The sequence below is a fragment of the Sceloporus occidentalis genome, unplaced genomic scaffold (assembly GCF_023333645.1).
Source record: "Sceloporus occidentalis isolate IW3139 unplaced genomic scaffold, rSceOcc1.0.p SCAF_3, whole genome shotgun sequence".
NCBI classification, from domain to species: Eukaryota; Metazoa; Chordata; class Lepidosauria; order Squamata; family Phrynosomatidae; genus Sceloporus; species Sceloporus occidentalis.
Window position 1 is genome coordinate 69541139 of NW_028316983.1, and position 13917 is coordinate 69555055.

General features: G+C 41.0%; 1 protein-coding gene across 7 annotated transcripts in view; it reads left to right on the top strand.

Moving 5' to 3' along the window:
- SZT2 (SZT2 subunit of KICSTOR complex) overlaps window positions 1–13917 on the top strand; it is a 106156-nt gene that overhangs the window by 51631 nt on the left and 40608 nt on the right. For all 7 annotated transcript variants that reach the window (XR_016280440.1, XM_089514939.1, XM_089514938.1 and 4 more), the window contains 8 exons: window positions 442–574; window positions 1494–1622; window positions 3026–3230; window positions 3510–3622; window positions 3946–4174; window positions 10155–10308; window positions 10405–10497; window positions 10631–10712. Coding sequence is in view for 6 of the 7 variants with exons in the window: in XM_089514939.1 (XP_089371065.1) it covers window positions 442–574; window positions 1494–1622; window positions 3026–3230; window positions 3510–3622; window positions 3946–4174; window positions 10155–10308; window positions 10405–10497; window positions 10631–10712 (1138 nt within the window). In the remaining variant the exon portion in view is untranslated. The remainder of the gene's footprint in view (window positions 1–441; window positions 575–1493; window positions 1623–3025; window positions 3231–3509; window positions 3623–3945; window positions 4175–10154; window positions 10309–10404; window positions 10498–10630; window positions 10713–13917) is intronic.

Sequence of the window (13917 nt, forward strand, 5' to 3'; positions counted from 1 at the left end):
AGGAGTACAGGTAGTGAAAACAAGACATATAGAACGTAAGCACGTTATTTACAAGGCTTCTGAGAGCAATACTAGCCAGGGAAATGAGGGACATGTACTGTACAAGTGCAAAATTGTTTTAGGCAGTGCTACTAAACTTGGTGGTCCATGGACTGGTTCTGATCCCTGGAAAATTACCAGGAAAAAACACTTGTAACCAATGGACACACACAGCACCTGGCTCATAGAATGAATGGGAGACTAGTCTGGGGTCTTCAGGTATCCCAAGGGCAACATCTTGCTCACTGCGGCGTAACAGGCTATGTAAATGATTGAAAGTACTGCCTATCTTTTGAAACAAAAATGTGCTGGCACAATTATGTTTGCTTGATTTGAATAGGGAACATAGTTGTCATGTCTAACGAAAGTCATACAACAACCAAATTGTCTTAAATCTCTTAGACTCCAGACATTGTAGAGACTTCAAGAAATACCTCACCAGCATCCAGTGCCATTTTCCCACAGTGGCGATGCTATGCCAAGCTGGTAAATCCACAGCATCTTTTTCTCACCTTCCTACCAGCTACATTCGCAGGTAAGGGGAGACTCTCTGCACCTTGAAAATAATTGGACAGCTCCCTTATGAAAGTGATAGTAGTTAAAACTTACTTTTGAAGTCATGTGGAGATGGATCAATATTCTCTTGAGCTGGGCTTGACAGATTTCAGGATTGTGGAATCTTCTTTTTCTTATAGTATATCTTCAAGATCCACCAACTGGAACCTGGTACAAAATGTACTTTAAATTAAAAAAATAATAATCCAAGAACTGAATTGTGCTCCCAAAACTGTCAAATTTTAAAAAATCAACCGTAGATCATTGTCCTGCTTCTTCTGCTTTACTACTTTCTTCATGTTAAATCTGCAGTCGGAAATCCTTGCTGATTTCCTTTAATCATTTAGAAATCTACCAGTAGATCCTGGTGTGTCTTCTTATCACTTGCGGATGTGTGATGGAGAAATAGGACCATGGCAAACAAAGGTATCTGTCACTGGTATAGGTTGTGAAGATACACATCACATATACAGTATTTGCTTGTTTTGCAGTTTTTTCCCTGATCATTTTTTAAAATATCAGGCACTACATCTAAAGCACTCCATCTTTAAGGATTGCTTTTTTTCTTAAATAAGAGAGCAAGATGTTGAATTCTTCTACCAGTGAATTTTCATCCTGTGTAGTGTAGGGAAACTGCTTAGGCATGAAGTTCTGGCTGGACTTATTGTTATGTATCCCATGAATTAGAATGCATTGAAAATGAATTAGCTAATGTATATTTATGTCAGATAATGATTTCCTTGTTCTAGAAGATCTGCAGCTGTTCAGCTGGCTAATTTCCCCACAATGCTTAAGACCATACTATGTCATGCACTGCTCCAGCAGGAGAGAAGTAAAGGATCAGTGACATGCACAAGGCATGCTATAAGGCACCCATGAAATATAACTTCCTTTTACAGACATACAGAGACTGGTGGCTTGTGGATCAGATAAACCTTCAAAAGAGGCAGGAACAACACCATCCCAAGGAGCACTGGAACTGGAGAGTGTAGAATCAGTTCCTACTGTCAGTGTCTCACCAGCCCATGGTACTTACCTTGATTTTGCAGCATGGTTAATCTTTTGTGTTTGATGGGGGTGGTCAAAGTGGTATTAGGATTCTGGTTATACATTTTCATAGGGATATACTTTAAGCCAAGGTAGAAAATTGAGATAGTATATATCTTAATATTTATCATTATATATTTGGGTGTGTATATATGGCAGTCTTCTTTGAATCTTGGTAAAACCTTATTGGAATGGGAGGGCTTAAACTGACACACTCTGGATGATTTTACTGGGGAAGCATAAAATACTTTTACATGATAACTTATTTTCTTCACTTCAAAACAGAATGTGCTTTAATAGATTAGGTAAGAAAGGCAAGATAGAAAACCAGATTTTTCTCACCTAAATAACAAATATAATGAAAATACTTTTATGGATGAGAGAATTTAGCTCTTTCTCCCCACCCTTGATTTTATGGTGGGAGTTGGTGCTTTAAAAAAAAAAAATCAGTGGTCATCTGCTTACCAAATATGATCAAGATAATTTCTTGTCAAAATGAAATAATCTAGTCTTCTGTTCGACATGAGGAGAATCCAAAGTGTGAATGGCTGAACCAGATTTCATTAATAGCTTTGGTACAAAATAATTTCATCTTATTACATTTGTCAGATTTTGCGAATCAGTATTATTTTAATGCTTCCTTTATATCCTGCCTCTACAGCAGAGCTGGGACTAAAGACAGCCTACAAAGGTTAAAACAAATGTAACATATATAAGTTTTAAGAAGTACAGAAGTTAATGTTAAAGTGTAATTAAACTTTCTATACAAGGAATAACTAAAAGCCATTTTAAATGTATTAATAAAAAATTAAACAAGTAACAACAACAACAACAAAACCAGTACAGCATACTATTAAAAGCAACTTCCTTATATAGTAGTTTCCAGAAGCCTGTAAGAATGAAAAGGTAGCCACTTGCTGATGGAAAAATAACAAGGAAGCCAGTCTTGCTTTTTCTAGGAAGAGAATTCAAAGCCTGGGAATAGCCAGTGAGAAGGTCATCACCTGCATTTTTACCAAGTGTACATAAGAAGGTAGTCAAGCACTGAGTTCTCAAAGCCCAGGGAGGCTCATGTGGGAGAATACCGTTATTCAAATAGCCTGAACACTATAGACCTTTGTAGCTCACAAGCAGCACTTTGAATGGTACCCAGAAACAGACCAGTAGCTCCTAGGACTGTTGCTAAATGGGAGTCATGCTCCCTGTAATCTCTGGTCAACAGCACCATTTTGAAATAGCTGCACTTTCCAAACACTGCCTGCAGTACAAAGTGTTGCCTGCAGGGCGTGGGCAAGGTGAAAGTGAGTGCTCAAAAATCTTAAAAGTTCTGTCTTTCTCATTATGAGTTCAAGCAAGTTTCTCATTTCCCCAATCTAATCTGCAGAGATTGGCCAGGATTCACAAGATCCAGATGGTGCACCTAGGAAAGAAGGACACATATCTTTCAGCCGCCAGGCATCTCAGCCAGACCTGAGTGACAGTGGCCGTTCCCGTTGCCCTGTCTTTGTTTATAGTTGCTCTTTGGAGTTGTTACGGGAGCAGGTGATCAACCCCAGGCCAGATAAGCCTCTGCGGGATATATTTTTCAGGTGAGGCCAATGTGCAGTGTACAGAAGTCTTGGCAGCATCTCTTAATGTAGCAGGCAAACATTGGTCTGTGAAATGGAATTGATACAATTGCTACTTATTTGCAGCAATTTTGCAGGGATGTATTTAAGCCCATGTATAGTTGGCTCATCACTAAAGGTGTTGCAGTGGTCATAAATAGGCTAGTGTGAGACTGGGGGAGAGAACTTGTGTGGTAGTCTCAAGAGTGAAAGTCATAAGGAACCTCTTTGTCATACCATTGGATGCATCTGTTTTTGCAGAAGCCAGTCTGTAGAGCGTCCCACCAGTGCTCCCTGGCTAGATCCTAAGCACAAGGATCTGGTGAATTACTGCACCTTGCTGCAAGAACATTCCCACCAGTGCTATGTAAAAGGTAAGGAACAGAAATAGCTTGGAAGGAGGGTTGAGTGGGAAAAGATGTCTAGCTTTTCTCTTCCATCACTGTACTTGGTTTGACTTCATTTTAAGGCACTAGGAGAAGGCTGAATACTACCCAGGGGCTGTGACAAATTTATATTACCCATACTTAAAGTGAGCCTGATCGAAGGGCTTTGTGATGTAGAAATGGACAGAGTCTCAGCCAGTAGAACTTGTGTTGCTTTCTTTTTTAAAACTGTGCTGCTTTTGTTGCTTCCCAAGTGCATCTTCCTAGCTTCATCCATAGGCCACATTATGTATGTGTCTCATTCTCTGTAGGACTGTTCAGGAGCCTGCAACAGGGTCACAATATCGGCTGCCCTGATCTGCTTATAGCCATGGATTACTGTGAGGAGCTTCTGCAGGAGATAGACATCACGAGCTTCCTACTTACCTTGTGTAATCATGTGCGTTCATTCTGTGAGCACCACCAACACTTGCTCATTAACTTGGATGGAGAAGTGGTGCAAACCTCCCAAACCCAAGATGTCTTAGTCTCTGTTTCCAGGTGGGATATATGTATGCTCATATCTAAAGAGATCAGAAAGTGGTTCTGGGATGTCTAGGCAGTGTTAGATGTACCGTACTGTTCATCTTGATGGAATTTCTTCTCTTCTTGACTGTAATCACTTGCTGCCTTCTCTAAATTGGATGACTTTATCTTGGATCATCTGACATAGACCTCACAGATTAGAAGATTTACAGTCTACCTCTCTACATCACTCCAGGTCTCCCTCTGATTTTCAGCAGAGGTCCCCAGCAAAGCATTTATTGCATAGTAACTTGGCATGTTCAGGATTTTGAACAGTAAAGGGAAGAGCATATTCACACCAAATATATTGGGAGTGGTTGTAAAAACTTTGGAAAAGGATTTGAGTCAGACTATTTGGACCTTTTTTCTCTTTCTTTAACATTAGTAATTAAGTGTTTCCTCTTTTAATGGAAATAAACTCTGTGGGGTTAGGAAGTTGCATTGGCCTACTATGAGACCTCGGAAGGCTGTATCCCTCACTGTGCTCTTCAATTATTGGTATTTACTTTTAAAAAACATTCCCATGGGGCAATGTCACCACATTTAGACCTGCCCAAGATGTTTCTGGCCCACCGTAATTACTTCCCTGAGCTGAACTCTATTTTGCCTGTGGATAAGAGGCACTCTCTATATGCAGCAAAGGAGACATCATAAATTATATTACAGTATGTCCTTTTGCCACCCAGGCTAGTTAAGGGTTGTGTGATTAAAAAAATGGAGAAAATCTGCTCCTGTTTCTAGCTCCACCCCCAATGTGTTACCTTGCTTCACTTTGCCCAGATTAAGTCGTCTTTGCTCTCTCATGCTCCATCTCAAGTCATTTTGTTTTATCCAATATTCTTCTGTTATGGCTTTCTTTAACCTTTTTACCTTAAATTTTTATAAAAGGTCCTTTCCATCCTCTTTTGCTTTTTGTCTCCCTTTTCACTCCTGTCCCAATCTAATGTGGGAAAGGCTGTGGGGAATTTGGCAGAGCCTCCTCCAACAGTAAGACCTTGTCCAGGTAAGTTTGCTTAGTCTGCAGCAGCCATATAGTACCATTTGGTTCCATGCAGCAGTCCCTCCTAATCATCTGAGGCCTCTTTACCCCATGTTTCTTTTCATTCTTCCCATAAAGAGGAGTATTACCTTTAGCCCAACCCTGGGAATTTGGTTCAATCTGACCTAGGTTTAAGACACCCAAGATCCTGAATCATCTTTTTCTGTTTATAATGATTCTGGTCCAGAGACCAGTGAATGATCTGGTACTCCACATCAAGATAATGCTGCTATAGACATGCTTTTTGACTAATGACTTCATTCCTCTGTTGCTAAGGCAGTGCAGGCCTTTGGACTCGAGGACCGCTACCTTCTAACAATCAAGCTGCTTCTTCTATGTCTTCTTCTGCCTAGTGGGACATTTTGGAGTTTCCCAAGGCAAAGTCTTCCTCTAAGAAAGCATCATTCCCTTCTTCTGGCCCTCCCTCCCTCCTAGTCGGAGGATGGCTAATCCACTTCCTCCCTCATGGCAAGACTATCATGGATCATTGGGCCCTGAGCACTATCAGTTGAATTCGACAGCACCCTCATCACAGATTCCTCTGCATCCATGTAGAAGCAGTACAGGATAGAATCCCTGCTGAACATTTTGTAGGCTATTGAGAGAGGTGCCTGAGAGATCTGTGGCCCATGGACCAAAATAACTTTGCTAGTTTAAGGTCCTGAAATTGGAGTGGGGATGCCATATGCTGCTCTGCCCCAGGCACCATATGTCTTGGGCTCACCTTGTTGAACAGTATTATTCTTCTGTTGATTTGATTGAAGCTTATCTTCCTATTCCCATCAGCCCTTTCTTTGATTCTTGCCTCATCCTCCAACTATCCAGTTTCCTCTCATCTTCATATCAAGAGGTCCCTCAAGGAGGCATCACTCATTTTGCTCCCTGGGTTTCATAGATTCCCCATCTGTAATCTCCACTTAGTCCTCAACAGCTATCACACCAGTTAGGAAGGTCTTAAAGGTGAGAGTCACCTCCGTCCACCCACCCAAGTGCACTTTCAACAAGGATACAGTCATTTTGTCTCTTGATCCAATTTCCTTTCCAAGATCAATTTGGTCTTCCACTACTCTAGATATGTTTCCCTTTGTTCTGTTCTAATCCTTCGCAACTGTTGGACACCCTGTCACTAGCTTGACCATAAAAAGGCCCTGATGGTCTGTATCCCCCCCCCCCAACTCAGTTTTTCAAACATACAGAGGCCCTCTTTGTTTCCTTCCTTTCCACTTCCTTGAGTGAGAAGTCAAACTTTGGCATGCTGACTAAAAGCATGAATTTTCACAGCCTATGTATTTCTATGCCTCTCAAACTGTGGCATATCTCTGCCCATTCTACAAGCTTGGTGACTACCTTAGCAGCTTTTTCAATTAATGTGCCACTCAAGGAATCCCTCAACATATGCCAAACATTACAAGTTGGATAGGTTCTTCTTTACTGAAGCTGCTTTCAGCAGGCAAGACCATCAGCAAATCCTTTCTTTTTAGATGCCCTGGTCATCCTTAATAGCTTGTTCATATTCCAGTTCAGGATGTCTATATTGCTGCATATAGAGAATGGCATATTGGGTACTTATTATGAAAGTCAATTCTTTTATGTCAGAGAAGGAGATATTGGTCCTACTCTCACAGTAGCATAGTCCTGTCTGTTCTCCTTGTGTCTTCTTCTTTCTGGCTTTTTTCACTCCTGGCTTGGCTGTGATCCCTAACTGGGGATAGAGGAGGAGGAGGATTATGAGAATATTTATTTACTATCTGCCTTGCCCCATGGATCAAGGCTGGGGACATCAGTTAATACACGTGTTAAAACACACATCAAATTACAAGGACAAATAAAATATACACATATTAAAACAATTCACATCTAAAATTCAACATTCAAAATTCCCAATTTAACAATCATCAGGATAAGTCTACCAGAAGAGACTGGTCTTTAATGCTGTTTTAAATTCACACAGTGTATTCAGCTGTTGAATTCCTGGCCAGGTCAGCCTGGGTGGCTAAAGAAAAAATCTTCTGGCTGACAGTTGCCAACCTAGCCCTGGCTGACTGCAGTAAACGTCTGCCAGAGGACCTGAGCATACGGGGCTGATTATACGGGACAAAGTGATCCTGTAGCTAACCTGGACTCAAATCATGTTGGACTTTAAAGGTTATAACTAACACTTTGTACTTTGGAAGGAAACTAATTGGCAGCCAATAGAGTGATTTTATGATCAATGTAATATGTTCACTCCTGGATGTCCCAGTAATCAATCTGGCTGCCGTGTTTTGAATTTACTGAAGCTTCTGAACCTGGTACAGAGGCAGCCCAATATACAGCGCATTGCAGAAGTCCTACTATGAGGTTACCAGTGCATTCACTATGATCTTTTGGTCTTCCAGCTCCAGGTAGGGGCACAGCTGGTGTATTAGCCAAAGCTGATAGTGAAAACTCCTGGCCGTTGCATATATCTGAGCTATCGTTTGGAGCAATGGATCCAGAAGCACCCCCAATCTGTGAACCCACAGGGGGAATGTAATCCCATCCAGGACTGGTTGATATACCTCCATACCTAGGTTAGGACCTTTGACAGTAAGCACCTCTGTCTTGCCTGGTGGTGCAGTATTTAAATGCCTGACCTTCAGCCACTCACTCATAAACCACAAGGTTGTGAATTCAATTTCAATCAGGGACTCGGGGTTGACTCAGCCTAGCATCCTTCCGAGGTCACTAAAATGAGTACACAGCTTGTTGGGGGCAATTAGCTTATACATTGTAAACCGCTTTGGGAGTGCTTAGGCATAGAAATGTACTTGCTGTTGCTATATTCAGCCTCAATTTGGTTTTCCTCATTCAGCCCATTACCTCCTCCAGGCATTCATTCAAAGAGACACACTATCCTTAGCTGAAGCTGAGGAGAAACAGCTTTATTTGTTTCATGTCACATGACCCTTACCCAATCTGGGTGGTGACAGGAGAAAATCCAGTTCAGGATGTGTCCTTCTCCCACATACAAGAATTATTTTTCGTGATGAGCTCCCAACATACCACTTAAAGTACTATCTTCTCTGGTTATATTCTAGAAATGATGTACAATTAATTGAAATCTCTAAATTCTCTCCAGGTTTTCTCTTTGGGAAAACAAAACATTATGGAGCTGTCTGTTTGACTAAATGTATACCAGTTTCATTTAGAAATTCTGTAATTAAACTGTTATGCCATCGGTAGTCCTAGATGGACATGATGTCAATGTATCTTTTGAAAATACAGCCAGCCCTCCACATTTGCAGGGGTCAGGGGTCAGAATACCTCCATGAATGTGGAAAAACCACAAATAACCCATCCCCACTAAAGCCAGTTAAAGGCACGGAACGTGGGGGGAGGAACTGGCATGCGCCTGCTCCTCCTCTTCCTCCGTGGCATGGGAGGGTGGGGGATGAAGAGCAGGTACGCACTGATCTGTATTTAAGGGGCTTATCTATTGATTCTTTTCCTAATCTCTTCATGACATAGAAATTTTTCTAAAAATCAATGAACTAAGTTTCCATCAAATTAGTCTTCAAAAGCTAAAACAATGAGTTTTGCATTTCTATGATTTTTTCAAGCTCCAAGTCTCACAGTGTTGCAATATTTTTAAAAAGTTCTTCATGGTCTCTGTCTCACACAGCTGTGCAGTGTATAATTTGGAACTTTCTTGAGCAGTACAGTATGCTCCACACATGTCTGCCTAGTGCACGTTCCACCTAAACCTTCAGTTCCTTTTCATCTGCTGCAGCAGCAGTGTTGTGGGGACTTGTTTGAGCTTTGTTGGTTGTCTTTTTGACTGATTTTCAGATTTACTCAGATCGGACTTGCCTTATGCACTTCTCTTCTTCTGTGTTGCATGACACCCCCTTCTCCTATAGTTAGTAGCTTACTAGTCTCCAATTTGTGTGAGTGGCAGAGACCACAAAGAATGAGGACAGATTGCTTACCTGTAACTGTAGTTCTTCGAGTGGTCCTCTGTGAACTCACATAACCCTTCCCATCCTTCTCTTGTTGTGTTTTTCTTTTTCTTAGACCTTTGCTGTTGCTTTGGTGTCCAGGGAACTGAGGATTTAGGCAGGAAGCACATTAGTCAGACATTAAGGAAGTAGGTGAGGCTACTGCCAAAACATATATTATGCGCCTGCTTGTGAGAGTTCACAGATGACTTCTCAAAGAACTATAGTTACAGATAAGCAACCTGTCCTTATTTGAAGTAGTCATGTGGGATCAGCTTATATGTAATACTTTGATAGGGAGAGTGGAATACCCCATGCTAGTAAGCCAGGCCTTTGGACCTGTGCTACTTTTCACCCACACCTGGGCTAAAGAAAGCTGATTTTACATTCCTGTGTTTTGATAGAACAGGCTATGCAACTTTTGAGGGATGACTCTGAAATTTATTTGAGGAATCCTAGATTTCAGTAGGATTTTCTTCATGGATCCTGCTCTAGAAGACTCCTGTCCAAATAAAAGTAGTATTGTGAGTTGCCTGTATTTGTATCTAACTATCCTTGATTCCTAACCCATTGATCCATTTGGAAGAATAGAATGCACATGTGAGTTGCTACTAACTGAAGGGAAATAAGATTTGGTGCTTAAGAGATGAGTACAGCGCGCCCGCGCCATACGCGGCTTGAGCATATGCGCTCAAGCCGCGGGGCGCGCGCAGGGCGGAAGGGGCGGCGCATCCCATTCAATTGAATGGGTGCACACGGCCGTTGCGCCCCGCCGCCGCCATGCTGCTGCGGCCACTGTGCACGAGCCCCATTGGAAACAATGGGGCTCGAGCATAGGCGGAATTCGCCTTACGCGGCGGGATCCGGAACGGATCCCCGCGTAAGGCGAGGACACACTGTATTTGAACATATGGGTCTTTGTTGACTGACATGACTTTCTTGCACCTACATTGTATAGTGTTGAGACAGAGGATTTCAGTGAACCAGATTCCCAGATTTCTGCCTGCCCTTCCCAGGAACCTAGCCAGAGTCACTGTCCAGAGTTCCCTCTCTCACTACTAGACAGCAGCCAGCCCTGCCAAGGCCACACTGATTTACACCGGATCATCCAGGTAAGAGAGAAAATGTTTCATTTTGGATGCATTTACAAATGATGGCTATAACAATCAAAACATGCCATCTTCTCCCTTTCCTCCTTTCTCTTCTAGGAGAAGTTCTTGGAGATCGGTAGCTTACATTTTAAACCAGTGCCATCTAATCCTCATTATTTCTTCTATTGTCCTCCTTCTACCAAAAAAGAGGTAGGAACTTATGCTTGTATCTTTGACATCTTGTCTTGGGAGGGGCCCTGAAGGCCATTAAAATATGAGCAAGGAAGGATAGAGTACCTAGACTTTGTATGACTTACACAACTTGTTTGTCATCCCTGCTCAGGAGGAGATCTCACAGGACCATGCAGATAGGAAAGGCAGTGAAGACTTGGAAAGCTCAGAAACTGATCTGGCAGCTGATGAAGGTATGGGATTTGTTCCTCACCCTACACTGTTGTGGGCTGCTATAACGGTTGGTGACGGTACCACATTTATATGTAATGTAGTGATACAGAATTTCTTTTCTTTTTTTCTTTTTTCTTATTCTTGGGGGGACTGAATGTATGCATATAAGTCAGAGTCTTTATAGCTAATGGTGATAAGTCACTTTTTGTCTCAATTCAGGAGACCTAAATATGCAAGAAGAAGAGTCTGTGAAATGGTGCTCTGGAGGAGCCAAAGCAATGGAGTTGCAAGCAAGACTTTGGCACTGTGTAGTTTACACAGAGATAGAGTCAACCAAGATAGATGTGCAGGGTTTTTGTTTTGTTTTGTTTTTTTGTGTTTTTTTTGTGCAGGGTTTTTTCTTTCTTTCTTAGAATTGTTTGTTTCTCTGAATTCTCAACTGATCTATAATTACAAGTTGGTATTAGAAAGATATTGGTGTGGACAAGAGATGGGCAACCTATGGTGCTCCAAATGTCTTTGGACTACAGCTCCCATCAGCCCTCACCAACATCCCCAACAGTGAAGAATACTAGGAATTTCTAAGGGCATGTAAGAAGCCACACTTTGCCCAACACTATTCTGCTGCTAGAGCCACTCCACCATTGTTTCATTTAGATCGTGGGTAGAGAACTAAAGTGTTTCTGATTATGTTGGATCCAGTTGGATCTTTGTATGTGAACTTTATGTAAGTGTTGTCTATTTGTCTGAGTATCTGTTATTTGTAGTTGGGTGGTAATTGTTTTTGTAGTTATATTATGTATTATGTTTAGGACTTGAATGTGGAGGAATTTTATATATGTGTTTTAAAAATGAATAATAATAATAATAATAATAATAATAATAATAATACGATCCAGTTCCAATCATCAATGCCTGTTCGCTATGCTAGCTAGTGGCTGAAGGGATGTGGAGTCCATCTTATCTGTTTTATATTAAAATTGTTTATGAGCCTTGGAATTCAGTTGCAACATTCAAAATGTTGCCATAATCCCGCAGCCCAAAACTTCAAAGCTTGTTGGCATAAGAACTGCTAAAGGTTGATGTCATAACTGAAACAATAGCATCAGAAGACACCCCAGGTGTCTCTCTCATACCCTGCAAATTTAGACCTAGACCCCTTATTTGCTTGCAGGAATGAGGGTTTAGATCCTGAAGCGCAGATCCAACTACTCAAGAAAGTCAAGGCAGGCAGAACAGAGTGCAGGCCTAGCTGGAGGGAAGTTTTGGAAGGACTTTCTTCTGTCGTTAAATCAGAGATAAAGAGCAGTTCAATGCTTGAAATGCTGATGGGGTCCTGGAAGATTTTGCATTGCACAGGAGCTTTCCTTTGCAGATTGGTGATGTTTTGAATGCCTATAAACTCTGGCATAGGGACAAACTGGTAAGGTTTGCCATATATACTTGACTGTAAGCCGAGACATTTATGCCCCAAAAAACTAGGTCAACATATACATGAGTCAATATGGTAATAGGCTTGTCCCTCAAGCTGCTTCTTCAGCCCGGGTGTTGCACAAAGGCTTGGGGGGCAAACGTTTGCCTTCTCTCCTCTTCCTCAGCCTGGGTGTCCTCCGAAGGGACAGCCGGGCTGAAGAAAGGTTGGGGGGAGGCAAACGTTTGCCTTCCCTCCTCTTTCTCAGCCTGCATGTTTCCCGAGGGAGGGAGAGGAAGGGATAGCTTCAACTTATCTTTGGATAATATCAAAATTGCTAATTTTGCCCCCAAAACCTGCCCTCAACCTATACATGGCATCCACTTTTAGTTGAGTATATATGGTACATATAGAATTGCTCCTGCTGGAATGGAGTCTTGAGCTCCTTTTCAATTTAGGCTTGCTGCTATATGGAAGCTAGAGAAATACTCAAAATTTAGGGTAAGGTTGGTTTGTATTATTTTGAAAATATTTACTGGCACTTGGTTGTTTACAGTAAACTAGAATAAAATAATCCTGGATATGACTTTATGATTTTTGTTGTGGAAAAACTGACTGGCTTTTTGCAGCTAGATAGTTTGTATGTTTAAACTGGAACCAGTTTCAATGATTTTGAACAGTGTTAATGTTTTGACACGAGTAAGGATATTGTTGTTATCTTGACTTATTAATCACCCCACTGCTTCTTACAGTGAGCTCAAAAGTATTGAAGTTTCCATTTTGGTGTAATTTTTAATGCAGTTTCAAATCGGATGTGTTTCTTCAGACAATGTTTGAATACGTCCCTGATTTGACAAAATGCATTTGATTACTTCTGTAATTTTGAGCCTTTTAATGGAACCCCTTTATGTAATGTAGTGTAATCTATGAATTCTTAAACATGGTAGGCAGGCAAATCAATAAAAGTTGATCAGGAAAAACGAGTCAAATAGAGAATAAAACTGCAGTGACAGCCTGAAGTTGGAACATGGCACCATGGCTAGAAAGGTTCTCCACCTCTTTAATATTACCTAAGAAGATAAACTAGCCAACTTGCAATCTGAAGGAGAAAAACACAGTGGTTTTAAAAAGGGATGGGAATAAATATTAATGAGAATTTTCGTAATAAAGTACAGTGTGTTGATAAAGAGCATTGATCAAATATTCATACAATGTGCTTATTCAACAGTGTAATCCTTTGTCTCAGTGATCTCACTAATATTACTACTCATGCCCCATTACAATTGTACCTTTCTCATGTGAGAATGACTCACCAGACAAGATGACCCAGCCATGTGTAGACAAGCATACATTAACCAGATAATGTTTACTAGGCAGTTTAAAAGTGCGATACATAAGGAAATGATTTTTCTTTAAGATTACATAAGGCAAATGTTAATGCTCTTTGGACAGTGTACAGTTTGTTAAAAACTTATGTACCAGTTAAGAAAACTTCGGTTTTCTGTAAGTTGATAAGTTTCCTAGACAATCTATTGATTACTTATACTAGGATGGCTTGCTTTTGGTTTGGGCAAAATCATAAGCAAGCTTACCAGTCTTGAAGCACTTTTTTCTAAAATGGTTACAGATTAGAACTGCTATGTAGGCTAATGAGCAAGAAGGTTCTGGTCTTCAGGTCTTCTGATTAGCTAATATTTTGTCTCTTGCTTATTGCTTTATAAATTGCTTTGCAACTTGTCTTGCTTTTACGGACACTGTAGTTTGCACTCTGTGCATACTCTATTCTTATGTTCCTAGATCTTCCTTAGTGACTT